The following is a 14,264-nucleotide window of genomic DNA, read 5'->3' on the forward strand; positions in this document are numbered from 1 at the left end:
CAGTACTTACACATAGTCAATCTAAGCGCAACACATTACTTTGTATGTCAATGTATTTTGTTAGACTGATAACTGGTGACTGAAAATATTTGGTACATATTTGATGTGTCTCAAACAGCCATACTTATATTTTCATTCATCACATGTTAAAGCATATTATAATTCTGACAATTGCAAGTATGTATATTTCAATTTGTCAATTGAGTCCGGACCTGGACCTATAATCAATAAATGATTGAGGGATTTTCAATTTTGACGGGGAACTTCTATTTTAACCGGCGCAGCTTTTTTCGTCTTTAAGGCACTGGTTTAGCGGTTCAGGAAACTCACAGACCAATTGCATTTGAATTAAGCCATCCCACGTGATGCTACTCAGCCAATCAAATCTGTGCCTTCCAACCGGCAAACATTGCGACTCTGAATACAGACAGATGAGAGGCGAGAGGTTAGTGACAGACGGAAAGACGAGTTAGCGATACAGGAAGAGAAGACGGAGAAAGAGAGAGAAACACAGACGAAGAGACGAGGGAGAGCGGCAGACAGGGAGAGAACAATAACTACTCATGGCGCTCTCCAAGAAGAGAAAAGTCAACAGAGCTTTCAACCCAGAATGGACTCATTCATGTTCATCCTTCCCACTGGGAACACAACACCAGCGTCTCATATGCTCAGAGACTGTGGTGCTCATTAAAGTGGTGATGTGAAACGCCACTATGAGACAAAGCACAACGTTTTTGACCAAACATACCCACTCAAGTCTGAACTGAGGGCACAGAAAATAAGCACTCAGAGCCCAATGTGATTTTGATTAGTGACAAAATAAAGCAAATAGGCCACCTGCCAGCATCATCAGCCACAGAGAACAGTTTAACCCAGGATGTGCTAGCCTGTGCTAACTGTTCAATTGTTAAGATGTGTTGAGATCTATGTGTTTATTCTAACATTGCAGCCCGAGAAGAACATTATACATATCTACAGTATTATATATATCTGTATAGTTCAATGTTGAGTGACAATAAATATTGTCGAAATTCTTTATTAGATTACAGTCAGTTGTTGATGACGTGCAGACGTTGATACAGCTACTAGGCTACTTCAATATATATCACACTAATTCATAACGCAAGTTAGACATTATGATGTTCCAGACCTTTGCTTGCGGAAATTTTCTCTAACTGGACCTCTTAGAATTTTAGTTGAATACCCCTGATCTAGATCTAGTTCATTGTTCATCAGCTGTCTGAGTTGGATGTACAGGTCAATGGTTTCAAACACATCATTTGTTAATGTCAGGTTATACTCTGACATTAGGTCCACACAGATATGGAACACATCTTCATCACATGGGAAGTCTTTTAACACACACTCGTCAAGGCAGACTTGAACCTTCTCCAGGTCCACAGAGTGCAAACACTCTCTGCCTCCGTACAGATGAGGGACTGCATGCAATATGTAGGGACGTCCATGGGGTGATTGTGAGTTCTGGACTAGACGGACTCTGTGGCTGTTCCAAGTCAATACAACCTCATTAAGTTCTTCCTAGGAGGCAAATAATATTCAGTCAGACAGAATGTGTTAAATATTGAGCATTGGTGATTACTGCCTTAGTCAAGTCGTTTGTTATATTTGAGAGTTTTATTTTTTAGTTGTAAGAAGTGTTTATCTCCACATGGTGTGTTGCAGACGTGTCTGCAGAGAAGTGATACATGTCTGGTCCGTCATGTGTCTTTTCACCTTCTTGAGCAGTTGCATCACTATTGTCTTCCACCAGATTGATGTCACAGGCAATGTCTCTCTTCTTGATTGTTAAATAGAAACATAAGAGAGGTAATTTTGTCTTTTCATACAGTTCCCTGACTGCATTCTTTCCATCTGGAAAAAACAACTGCACAGCCTTTTCAATTAGGTTCTGTTTTTTACTGTCCTTCATTACACTCTCTTTTCTGGTTCCCCCACCCTTTTTGGTGCGTACCTGGACAAATTCCCCTTCTCTGAAATGCATCCATCCAAGTTCAATTTTTCCTTTGATTCTTCTGAGCATTCTTTGGAGGAGTTTGATGCTCTCTTTCAGACACATGATCATGTTTGTTTTTTGAGAGCCTTCCTCTAAGTCGCTCAAAAGCTTTGTCTTGCGACTGCTGGGTTCTCTTTCCTTCCGTCTGCAGTATCCAAAAACAGCCAGTCGATCACCATAGGATGGCAGATACTCTCAGCTGGTCATCTGTCATGAGATGTATGACACTGGAATCAATCTGAAATTAAGAAATATTTCAAGAATTTTTAGGCCAAGTGACAACAATGAAAAACCTGCATATACAGCACCGGATATTATTTACAAAGCTCTTCCAAAGTTTAGGGTTTTTTAATCTGTTTATCTGTAAAATGTGAAAATGAAGCATTTCCTATATAAAGATGCCGAGATATCCATGCACAATGAATGATATCCATGCACAATGAATGATATCCATGCACAATGAATGATATCCATGCTAACTGTACCACCTCAAGGCTTACGAGGTGATGTCACTGAGAATAATCGCTGATATTAGCACTTTCAATAGAATACAAACTGAAAAGCGACAAAGGACGACAGTGCTCATGTACAATATCCGCATGACCTTTAACCACTACCTTACAACGTAGACTACAATAATGAGAGGTGTATTGTAGCTGAGATAACACTTGCCGACTCTTAATTTAAGAGCTATGCTGATACAGCGGCCTCTGAGTAACATGAAGCAACTCACCGCAGCAGTCGGCCTGCTTACACTGTTTTCATTAGTGATGTGAACCACAACACTAGAGGCATATTATAGTTTATAACAGGTATTTTCGGAGCTTCATGAACTGCATTGTTGTACAAACTGTAGTTTAGCTGCAAAGACTGCTGATTAACGTTACAATTAGGCTATATGTACTATCTAACGTTTACAAAAGTCACCTGTAATAGTTTCCTTATTTAGCACTGCATGTCGTTTGCATGATGGGGGCAGCGAGGTGATGAAGGGACCTCTGAAGACAGCGCCACTGTAACGCATGCGCACTTCTGATCTCATAATTATGACTTAGTATCTCATAATTTCGACTTTTTATCTCATAATTATGACTTTCCATTGAGATTTTTTTTTTTTACTGGCGGAAATAGGCTTCCATAGATTTGCATGCATTTCCTGTACAGAAGCTTTTTCATTTTGTTGACATATTAGAGTCAACGTTTTTTTTAGAGGGAATTTTAAATATCTATCACTCCATAAATCAGAAGATACTTTGCGTGTGGGGTTTTGCATATTTACTACCACTTCTTTAGTAACAACTGACAAACACATTAATACGAAACATGTATGACATTCATATTTGAGCAAATATCCAATAGCTGGTAATCTCCATATTAACTTTTGCCATTTCAGTACAATACCACCACTTGTCCAACTTCCAGTTTTGCATTTTATCTTTTACATTGTAACTGATGCTTGGTGAAGATACAGATGTATCATACCCTGGTCAACCTTAAGTATTGGGAAAGTATTGCTTAAAAACAATTATCACCAGTCTGGATTTATATTTTAACATTGAACTCCTGATTAAATGTTAATTATTACCATTCATGTACTAACGATACACTGTTTCCATCTAGATGCAATCACCAATATGAGCACAAACAAATATGTTGAAACTGTCTCATGTTTAACTATTCTTTTTAATATAATATATGTTTTTACACATCAGTGTTCTTGAAATAAAAATGCCGCTACCATTGATGCGCATATAATCTGAGAATGGCCATGATATCAAGGAGTTATTGCCCATTACTAATAAACTGGCCAAGACATGTTGCTGCCCTTGTACCACAGTAACATGTATTATAATATATTTGACTATACATGTTGCAGTTGAAAAGTAGTGTGCAGTATTATTGTCGCCCCCTTTTGTCCAAACAGTGTATTGTCAGTGCTGTCAGCAAAGGTTTGATGCACATACTTGTAATTTCATATATTACAGTTTTTGCTTTGGATGCATTTTTTTCAATGGTGGAAGAAGAATTAAGATAATTTGCTCAGACAAAATAGAAAATATCTCACTGTGAAAATAATACAATGTATTTTAAAAGTTGTTTTTTAATAGTCTAAAGAAGTACAAGACATTTCTCAACCCAACATTTAATCCTGCAGTTCATCTGAAATATTATCATTCAAAATCACCAAATGTGGAGATATGTGGTTTTCACTGGACAAGAAGGGTATGGGAAATTGTAATCTGAAAAGTAATTAGTAACTAACGATGTCAGATAAATGTAATGTAGTAAAACAAATACAAGATTTGCCTCTGAGATGTGGAGTACAAGTATAACATTTGTATGTAAATACAGTACTTGAATAAATGTTCTTAGTTATTCCATCAATGCATTTTTAGTATTTCCATGTAGTGAAAAGAAAATCTGTTTTTTATACAGTTTAAGTTTAGTGCTTTTATTCTGACATCATGAACCGGAAGTGTTTCTGCCTTGATTACTGTTGAGCATTTCAACGTAAACTTGTAGTACAACAATGCAGGTAATGTTATTTTAATGTCCATATATTGCCATTTACAGTATGATACTTTGTTATATTATTTGTCTTGTATTTTCATTGAAGTTTTACTTGTATACGCTTGTATGCAGTGCTTCTGGTTTAATTAAGGAGCTAGCAGTAGCTAGCTTGCTATATTAGGCAACAGCTATATTAGTTCGCGTTTAAACTAGCTAACGGTACATACAATTACAATACATTTGAACTAACATTAGTTTGACGAACTGTCGTTCGGATTGTTTGGTGTGTTCAGTGAGTATTTGGCGTTTTTGTTTATCTGACGGAGCTTTTCTCTTCTCTCTCCCTCAGCAACGAGAAGAGAAGCAGCTGGAGGCGGCGGTGGAGTCTCTTATTTCTCGGGTAGCACACGTCAAAAACGCTCTTCACAGTTTCATTTATAAGTTGGAAAATGAATACGAGCGATTAACATGGTAAGTGAAGCATTTTACTAAACAGTAGTTTATAGTTTGTGCCGTTAAACTGAAAGGGAAAATCCTCTCTAAATAAAAGTCTGTTGCAATTTTTGCAGCCACATTATTCACATCCAGCTTCAAAATCCATCTCTGGGTGACTCTGTCTCTCTGGTCAACTTCTCATTTTCAGATAGATATAATATCCGAATCATAGTTCAGTGTGGATTGTCCCTTCGATGATCTGAAATGTTGGTAAATTATTATTGTCTGTGTATATGATGGAGGGTAGTCAAACACTGTACTCCACACCAATCAGGTTTATAAACTGTCCCAACTTCAACCCTAAATAAATATGTTCACACTAACACACTAAGCAATGAGGTGAAACTGAAAGCACTGAAATCCTGGTTAATGCATTTGTCACATCCCGGATTGACTACTGTAATGCTATCCTCTCTGGCCTACCCACAAAACTACTCAACAGACTCCAAATCATTCAGAACTCTGCTTCCCGGATCATTACCCACACCAAATCGTCTGACCACATCACCCCCATCCTCATCCAACTTCACTGGCTCCCTGTTCAGCACCGGCTTGATTACAAAAACCTTCTGCTCACATACAAAGCCCTCAACAACCTCGCCCCCACCTATTTCTCAAACCTCCTGCAGGAATACACCCCCTCCCGCTCCCTGCGCTCATCCTCAGCCGGACTCCTGACTGTCCCCACCTCCCGCCTCAGCACCATGGGATCCAGGGCTTTTAGCTGCACCGCGCCCAGGCTCTGGAATTCCTCAAAACCCACCTATTTAAACTGGCCTACTCTAAAACACAATCAACTTGTTATCACAGATCCTCCTTTCACTCCGTCACTCCACACTCTTGTCTTGCCTGTTTTATCTGTCGGTTTGACTAATTTGTTTTCCGTCTTTGTTTTAGCTGTTTTAACTTTTAAATGCAATGTAAGGCGTCCTGAAAGGCTCCTCTAAATAAAATGTATTATTATTATTATTATTATTATTATTATTATTATTATTATTAAACAACTCCACACACATTACATTAGATGCTCTGATGTTTTGTCCTCAAAATGTACAGATTCCAGATGTTCTTTGTGAAGCGTTTGTTTTCCTCTCAGATGCTGTGACCTGTGCTTGTGTCATTCAGGCCGTCTGTTTTGGACAACTTCGCTCTGCTGTCTGGTCAGCTGAACACCATCAACAAACTGCTCAAGAACGAGAAGACACCATCCTTTCGCAACCAAGTTATAATACCACTGCTTCTGTCTCCAGACCGAGATGAGGATTTAGCGGTGAGTATCAAAGCCTCTGACTGACGTGTCTGCTTCTCCGAGGCGATTTTCAAGCAATCTGTCTGACCTGTACATTTCCAACCTCTGCTTGTTTCCCCACAGAAACTCACAGAGCAGCGTGTCCCAGTGTTCAGCCATGAGATTGTACCAGACTACTTGCGGACCAAGCCTGATCCAGAGGTGGAGGAGCAGGAGAAACAGCTGAGTGTAGAGGCAGCACGGATTGGCCCAGAGGTGGCACAGGTCGGTTAGTTATCTCATGGACTGAGTGCATCGATGCTGTCTTACTCGTATGCAAAAATATCAAGCAGTTTTTCTGGGCTTAAATGTAGAGATGCACCTAACGATCGTCTGGCTGGTTGTCAGCTGAGTGTGAGTGAAGAAGACATATAACTTGCATTTCTTAACACCGTAATAACAAGTTGTTCATAACGAGAAGGTCCAGTAACTTGGTGCCGTTTTGGAGAAAATGTAAGTTATTTAACAGTCAGTGTTTTCAACTTTCCATGAAAGAAAACAACGTTTGTGTATGCTGTGAAGTATAGTTCTTTAGAAAGAATTTGTTGGTTAGACGAAAATTGCAATCAGTGCATCGCCACTAGAATGTGGAACCGTAGTTTGTCTTACGTTGCTGTCCAGCTGTAGAGTATGTTGTATTTTTCAAACCTCCCTGGTTATGCTTTTCTCAACAGAAACAGATCCAGACGTTGAATAAACTGTGTTCCAATCTGCTAGAGAAGCTTAACAATCCTCGTGATGACAGAGATTCAGAAAGTGCAGGTACGTTGTACTTTCACTGTCCAAATAATTAATCTCAAATGTATTTATACATTTAAATATGTTTTTAAACATGTTGACACATTTTTGCAGCAATGCGACAGAACAAACCGTCTTTCAACCCTGCTGACACCAACGCACTGGTTGGAGCTGTCGCATTTGGAAAGGGGCTTTCTAAATGTAGGCCTCCAGGTCCAGTGGCCCCTGGACATCCAGGACAAGGGCCCATGATGAGTGGAGGTCCGACCTTACAGCAGGTCACCATCGGTGGTGGCTCAAGCCAACAAGCAGGTATGGGAGGACCTGTGGCTCCTCAGCAGCAAGGGCAGCCAGGTAGGAGACCTGGAGAGCTGGGTTAGTATTCTACCTGTCTGTCTGCTGTTTGTGAGTTGCTTTCTGCAAATACTTCTGTACTGATGTTCAGCTGTTGCTGCTCCTCATGTAGAGTAAATGAGTTTGAGGTGGACAGGGTCTTTACATTACATTGCTATGTGAAATAATGAAATAAATGCAGTGTGAAGGTTAAATTATTTATTTAATACATCATAAAATATGACGAAAGACATTCGAAGCTTCATTCTAAATCTAAAATGTAAACAAAAACCTCAATCTGATTTGACCCAGAATCACCCATCTAGCTGTTACTTGAGGCGTCTGACAGCCTTTGCTGGAAATCTGGAACCTTCAAAGTTGGGGAAAAGGAAATCTACATGTGGTTTTACGGGGCGAAAAGTGACCATGTGATGCTACATTTTGTGAACAATGGACTCTCGAGTACAAATATGGACTGCCCTTATGCAACCTCCAAAATATTATAAGAAAAATAACTTGGACTGATATGATTGTCCATCGAGTTAAAGACACAATTCAAAAGAAAGAAAAAGATTAAAATGACAATGTTTTAGCTGCTTCAGTTTCAGGGTCCTGCTCCTGGTCATGGCTCAATAGAATCTTCACGTGTGGTACTAATTACTCCATATTTCCATACCCTCTCACACAGTAAACAACATTACTGCACATTAAAAACAGAAGAGATTGATCCAACATTATATTTGATTTAATCAGGGTAAATGTTTATGTAACTGGCTGTGTGAAGTGGTGATTCTGTTGGAATCTGTCTGACCCACTTTACGTGAGTCTTTTTCGCTCACTCGTCCACTTCCAAACCAGACACACATTCATGTCAAATGAGCCTATTTACTAATAATGTGTGTGCACAAAGTATAAAACAGTGCTGAAATCTGTAGAGGTCTGAGTACACATGTAAAACATTGTTACTAAGCATTAATTCTCCCTTTTTTTCTTTCTCAGGAAAGATGCCGAGCAGCATCAAGACAAACATCAAATCTGCACCCGGCTCAATGCATCCTTACAACCGATGAGCTCCTTGTTTCTTATTTGTTCATCCAACAGTTGTTACATTTCAGAGACTTGCCTACAGCAACGAAAACATTCTTAATCCTCACCTTTGTAACCTTTTATATGAACCCATTGTGTTCAGGCAATGGAACAACTTCTAAGAAGTCATTCTCTGTTCTCTCACAAGCTGTTTCACTGACATTCTGAGGGTTGAATGATCCCATTTATTTGTGAGCATTAGGGTACATTTTTCATTTTTGATACATCATCTGAGCATCAGCAGTTGAGACACTAGGTGGCAGTATGTCATCATTTATGGGATTATTATATTATGTTTGTGTTTGGAACTGCACTATTGACTCTTTGAATAAAATATGTGTTAAAAGAACTATCTGCCTGCATAATGAATACCTTTAAATAAGTACTTTAGCTTTTATTCTGTTTGTGTACTTGAGGAATGTGTACCTGAGGAAATGTTTTGCAAATTTTCAAATAAATTATTTAAAAAATCCTAAACAAGCAAACGGTCACAGTGCTACCATTATCAAATTTTTACAATTGGGTGGTGTTCACACAGCTCTGTGTTGTCAGACCTGTAACATTGTTGTAATTGAACATCACTAGTGTTATGTGTCTTGACATGGATGTGACCTCCACCCATCAAATGACCATCCCAACATTTCAGACACGCACCATGATCTGATGTCTCTTCAGTATTTCTTCTTCTCTTGCTGCTCTTTGCCCATTTTGCTGCGGTACCAAAGGTGAGAATAATGAGGGTGGACGTTGCTCTGTGTGGCCTGATAATGTCAAAGTGTTTAAGGGGGTAAATAAGGAAGTATCGGTGCTGACGTGTGAGGGGGGCCCTCTCTCCACGCCGGCTCTCTCTGTCTACTCCAATCCCTGTCCTGCTGCACAGCACAGTGACCGTGCCGCTGTCACAGCATGCGGGCCCATGGCTGACCTACATACACCCTCTGTCCCCGAACAGGCAGACGTCTCGCTGTGTCAGCCACCGTGGTCCGACGCTCTGCTGAGACAGCTCAAAGCTGCACAAGGTCACACTTATTGCGTCCACAGATGAAGTCTAAATTATAAACAAAGACCTAACAGGCAGCATCCTGCAAACCTCAGAAAACACAAAGGTTGACCAGAGTTTACTGACAAACTATCACCCAAAGTTAAAGGATTCTGCAGTGTTTGCATTTTAAAACTATTTTCTACAAACCACATCGTATATTTCACAATAAAGCTGTCTATTTTTTTTTGTTTGTTTTCAAAGCGGTGGACTATTTTCATGGTGCATTATTACTTTTACTTAAGTAAAGGATCTGAATACTTTTTGTAACACTGCAGTTATCTATTTCCAGCAGTATGTATACCATTGAAGGCTGTTAACCTCATTTTATTGCACCTTTTGTTATGAGATGAATCCATTTATTTTTCAAATGTCAATAATTTGCGAGGGATTGATAATATTTAATGGAAATGTATCCTCTCAAAACTATTGAGGTACAGTTTTGTTCTTGCATTTTTGCTTTTAAAAAGCAGAGCAGAATTGAATGGTTGCTTTGGCTGTAACTTTTTCTGTCATTTGTGTCAAATCAGATAAAGGTTTTTGTTTACATTTTTAGATTTTGTTCAAAATGTAATGTATATGCTATTTGTGACCAAAAAATAAATTATGTAAAATATTTTGGCTGAATTTTGAAATGTTGTAGTTTTTTCAATCAAACATTGTATTTCTTGTAGGAAATATGGAAACACCCATATGTATATACTTTGGGGGACTGCCTGTGACTCCAAAATCACACATATGAAATTTGCCTTGTGCCTTTCAATCAATTGGATCTGTTGCACACCAACTCCAAATGTCAAGGCTGTCGCAGTCTGAAGATATTAAACCCTAAAAATAGTTTCAGCCTTGGACGTTGTTTTTGGGGAACGAAAGTAATACAAATATTCAAGGACAACAAAACTATGCAATTCTCAAAATTCCACCAAAATATTTTACAGAAATTATATTTTTGATATCAAATAGCATATACATAATATTTGAACAAAATCTAAAATGGAAACAAAAACCTCTCCTTGATACCTGATGACCCATATAGGTGTGGCCTACGGCACCATACAGTAATCTTTGTTCAGAATTTGAAGTTTTGTTGGACGTACTTCACATGTTGTTATAGTAACTATTAATGACGTGCAATAAAGAAAACAATGATTGATCTGCTCATCCTTTAAGAGCTGTATAAGAGCAGATGATGTCAGTGATTTAAATTGCTCTCCCTGGAGAGACACATATAGTAATGTTACACCATCACTGCCCTGACACTGCTGCCACAGCCACATCTGAGCTCATGACAGTTGTGTATCTTCTGTGTTATGCAATTAGAATATTAATTTTCTCCTTGTCGTAAAACTAGCATGTGACATCTGGATCTGAATACCATCCTTTCATGCTGCGCTTCAAAACCAAAACGCAGAACATATTTTGGCTTTTTGTCATTTTAGATTATCAAAGAAATCATTTTACGATAGAATGTGTAATTTTGGATTAAAGAACAGCATGAAAGATGTACATTACAAGAACTAGAAAACCGGTAAAAACCAAACTACAGTGGCTGCACTCCTACTCGCCAAGGCTAGCTCGTGAGATAGCCTTAGCTTAAGCTAATTTCCTCACTTTTTCCCGTTTTCTGAGTAAAATGCTTCAACATCTTAGTCATTGAGTTTGTCATACCACATACATAAGATCGTGGCTAAATCTTAAATCATAATGGAGTAACACCACATCCATTGGGCCTGCTAAAAGCTAATGAGCCTAGATTAACGGTAACTGCTGTCTCTACAGCCTCGCTAGTGGAATTATAACTTCACAAGTTCAAAATGGAAACAGACAACTTTTCAACTGCGTACTTTAGATTGTTCGTAGAGTGCAGCATGTATTTTCTAAGGTTTTATTTAAAGGTCTCTGACAATGATTAATAATCTGCTATACGTATAACACAGTTTGACTGTGAGCCTTCAAACCGTTGAACTTTCCCTGTTCCTGTTCTTAGTGCTCTCTGCCTCTATAAGTTCCACACACCATGAGGGGTCAGCAGTGTTTCACTGTTGGGAAGCAGCAACCTGCCACAGGCTCATTCTGTAAAAACGCATTTCTTAAACCGACTTCTGTTTTAACTATTAATTTAAATATTAATTTCAATGCATAATTCAAGATTGTGTTTGTGTGACTTAGAGAGAGAGAGAGATAGTCACACCCAGTGCATTCTGTCTGACTGAGCCACACGGTACATACAGGATAATAGGAAAACTCAATATGACAGCTGCCTCCTAAATTACAATATACAGTATATAGCAGGGTACACGGAACAGGGGGAACTGGGCAGTTTTCTTTTACCAGACATAAATCCATGTTGACAATATAATCAGCATTGCTATTTTATGAAAAGACAAGATTTCCCTCTAAAGCGACACACTGCGGTGACCAAATGTGTCAAATGACTTCATGTCCAGAAATGCAGGGAAACATTTAAGAAGATGAAAACACGGACACAAACTCAAAACAAATTAGCTCACAGCTGCATGAGCGCTCCGGCTTTTGTTGTCGGATGCTCGTGCGATAATTATTGCAACAGCAGTGTATCTGAATGTCCTTGATCATCAGCACAAAAACATTTTTTGTTTCATTTTTGATTTGTGTTTTGGAGAGATAACTTCCTTAATTCTTTAATAAGGGAATCTCCTTTCACAGTTTTAAAGGGTTTTCCCCCTTATAATCGAAGAACACGATAAGGTCCACATTTTGCTCATTATGGAAGCTTTAGGCAAATATAAAGAACCAGTTTACAGCCTTAAACTCCCACACCCCAAATGCTCAAATTTACTGCAGATTCTAATTCAAATGTTCCACGGTTGAACTAACTTAAAAGGCTATGATGGCGCACGTTGATCTGTGAAATCTTTTCCAAATGTCTTCTTTATGAAAGTTAGGATCAGAGGAATTCATTAAAGATCTGTGGGTGGCACCGGCAATACAAGAGGAAGGCTTTCCAGTTGGCAAGTCTTTGCCAAACTGAACTGAGGCCAAATCTGAAATCTGCAACGCTGACTGCAACACACCCACAGTCACTAATTACTCAACCCTATTCCTGCACAACCTGTTTCCCCTGAGTTATTTTGTAAGCAACGTGATTCATATGAGATCTATCAGAAGACTTGTTTCATCTTATTAATGCAGAGGGTTTCCTTGAGACAATTATGCCGTGCCCCCAGACCTCAGACCTCAGATCGTCTGCTTCAGTACTCCTTCCCTCAGGCACATGTGTGTAGCGTCGGTGTGTATGTGTCATGCTGGCAGGCATTGACATAACTGATGCACATTATGCGTTGTGTATAAGGCCAGCCCTGTTATGAGCCTTGTTATTGTCATTGATATAATGTGAGTATGTGCCACATGCATTGTGGTCTGGTTGAGGATGATTGATATTAAACTCCAGTGATGAGAAGACTCAGACGTACAAAACCAAAGGAGACAGAAGTAACGGTTCCTGTCCACTGCTGTGTTGTCCTCGCTCTCATAAAGCATTTTGCAAATCTAAAAACTTTAAATGTTTGTGTCTTTTAGTTTTGAAATAGAAATGATGATGATGCTTTATCTCCAGTGCGGAAGCTCTGAGAGGTCAAGTGAGAAAAGAAAATTCTGGTGCTCCATTTTCTCAACGCTGGTCTAGACTGTTTTCTCTCCAGTGTTTATGAGTTAAGAAAAGGTGAAAAAAAGTTTGTTAATTTGTTTTCCATCTGTGAAAAATAAAACAGTGTTTGTTGTTGTAATACAAATTTTGACCACAAGAGGCTGAAATGCACCACTACCCCATGTTCTAAATAGGACTAAAAGCATTCATGTTTTCTTCCAGGTGAGTTTTAATTTCTCCATGCACAACGCACACAACGTACATTTATTTTGTGTTAGCAAGTTACGTTACTTTACTGTCATGTCTTTCTTTTGGCTTGAAATGTATTTTAATATGTGCTAATCTAATATTCTCATTAAAAGTCCTATTTAGAACATGGGGTGCATCTCTTGTGGCGCCAACAGCAAACACTTGCCAAAACCTTTTCTTTTCTTTGAGAAAGATTATCCCGTCAAGATCTTTTTTCTCCTTCTGTTCTTAAGTGAACACGGGAGAGAAAACTATTTAGATCAGACTTAGAGAATGGATCACCAGAATTTCCTTTCTTACTTGCCTCTTACTTCTTACTTGAGGGCTTCCGTACATGATTTAGAAAGATCTATTTTTCCCTTGATGTAGATCCATCAGAAAGTATGTACTGCCATTTTTAACCGTACCAATACAGCCTGTTGTTGTGTTCTTACTTCTGGAACAGAATCCCGGAAGTACCGGTTTCACTTTGACTCTCTGAAAACTGGATTCCTCTAAATCCAAAAATGCAGAGGCTACCTTAAAGCAACAGTTCACAGCAAAATCTAAAATACATATTTTTCCTGTTACCTGTAGAGCTATTTATCAATCTAGATAGTGTTGGTGTGAGGAGCAGAGTGTTTGAGATATCAGCCGTAGGGATGTCGGCCTTCTCTCCAATATAATGGAATTAGATGCACTCGTCTTGTGGTGCTCAAATCAGCAAAAAAAACATTTGAAAAATTCTGTTTCCAGAAATCATAACCCGGTTACTCCAAAATCCACAGAGCTTTCTGTGAGCAGTTTCATGTCGTACCCAATTTTCTTTCAACCGAACTACATCCCGGTTCAAACCAAGAGACATCGAGGCATTTTTTGACCTGCATATCATCAGATGAGCGATTGC

General features: G+C 38.9%; 1 protein-coding gene across 3 annotated transcripts; it reads left to right on the forward strand.

Moving 5' to 3' along the window:
• Window positions 1-4,455: 4,455 nt before the first annotated feature.
• Window positions 4,456-8,815, forward strand: med8 (mediator complex subunit 8). 3 transcript variants are annotated; one of them, XM_029428829.1, is made up of 7 exons: window positions 4,456-4,550; window positions 4,875-4,996; window positions 6,146-6,290; window positions 6,393-6,533; window positions 6,983-7,070; window positions 7,161-7,421; window positions 8,379-8,815. In XM_029428829.1, the coding sequence occupies exons 1-7, from the start codon at window positions 4,545-4,547 to the stop codon at window positions 8,447-8,449; spliced, it is 834 nt and encodes a 277-aa protein (XP_029284689.1). In that variant the 5' UTR covers window positions 4,456-4,544; the 3' UTR covers window positions 8,450-8,815. The 3 variants fall into 3 exon arrangements, with proteins under 3 accessions (XP_029284689.1, XP_029284690.1, XP_029284691.1); XM_029428830.1 differs by having other exon boundaries at window positions 7,161-7,400; XM_029428831.1 differs by having other exon boundaries at window positions 7,161-7,358.
• The last annotated feature ends 5,449 nt before the right edge of the window (window positions 8,816-14,264 follow it).

This window comes from Cottoperca gobio, chromosome 4 (assembly GCF_900634415.1).
Source record: "Cottoperca gobio chromosome 4, fCotGob3.1, whole genome shotgun sequence".
NCBI classification, from domain to species: domain Eukaryota; kingdom Metazoa; phylum Chordata; class Actinopteri; order Perciformes; family Bovichtidae; genus Cottoperca; species Cottoperca gobio.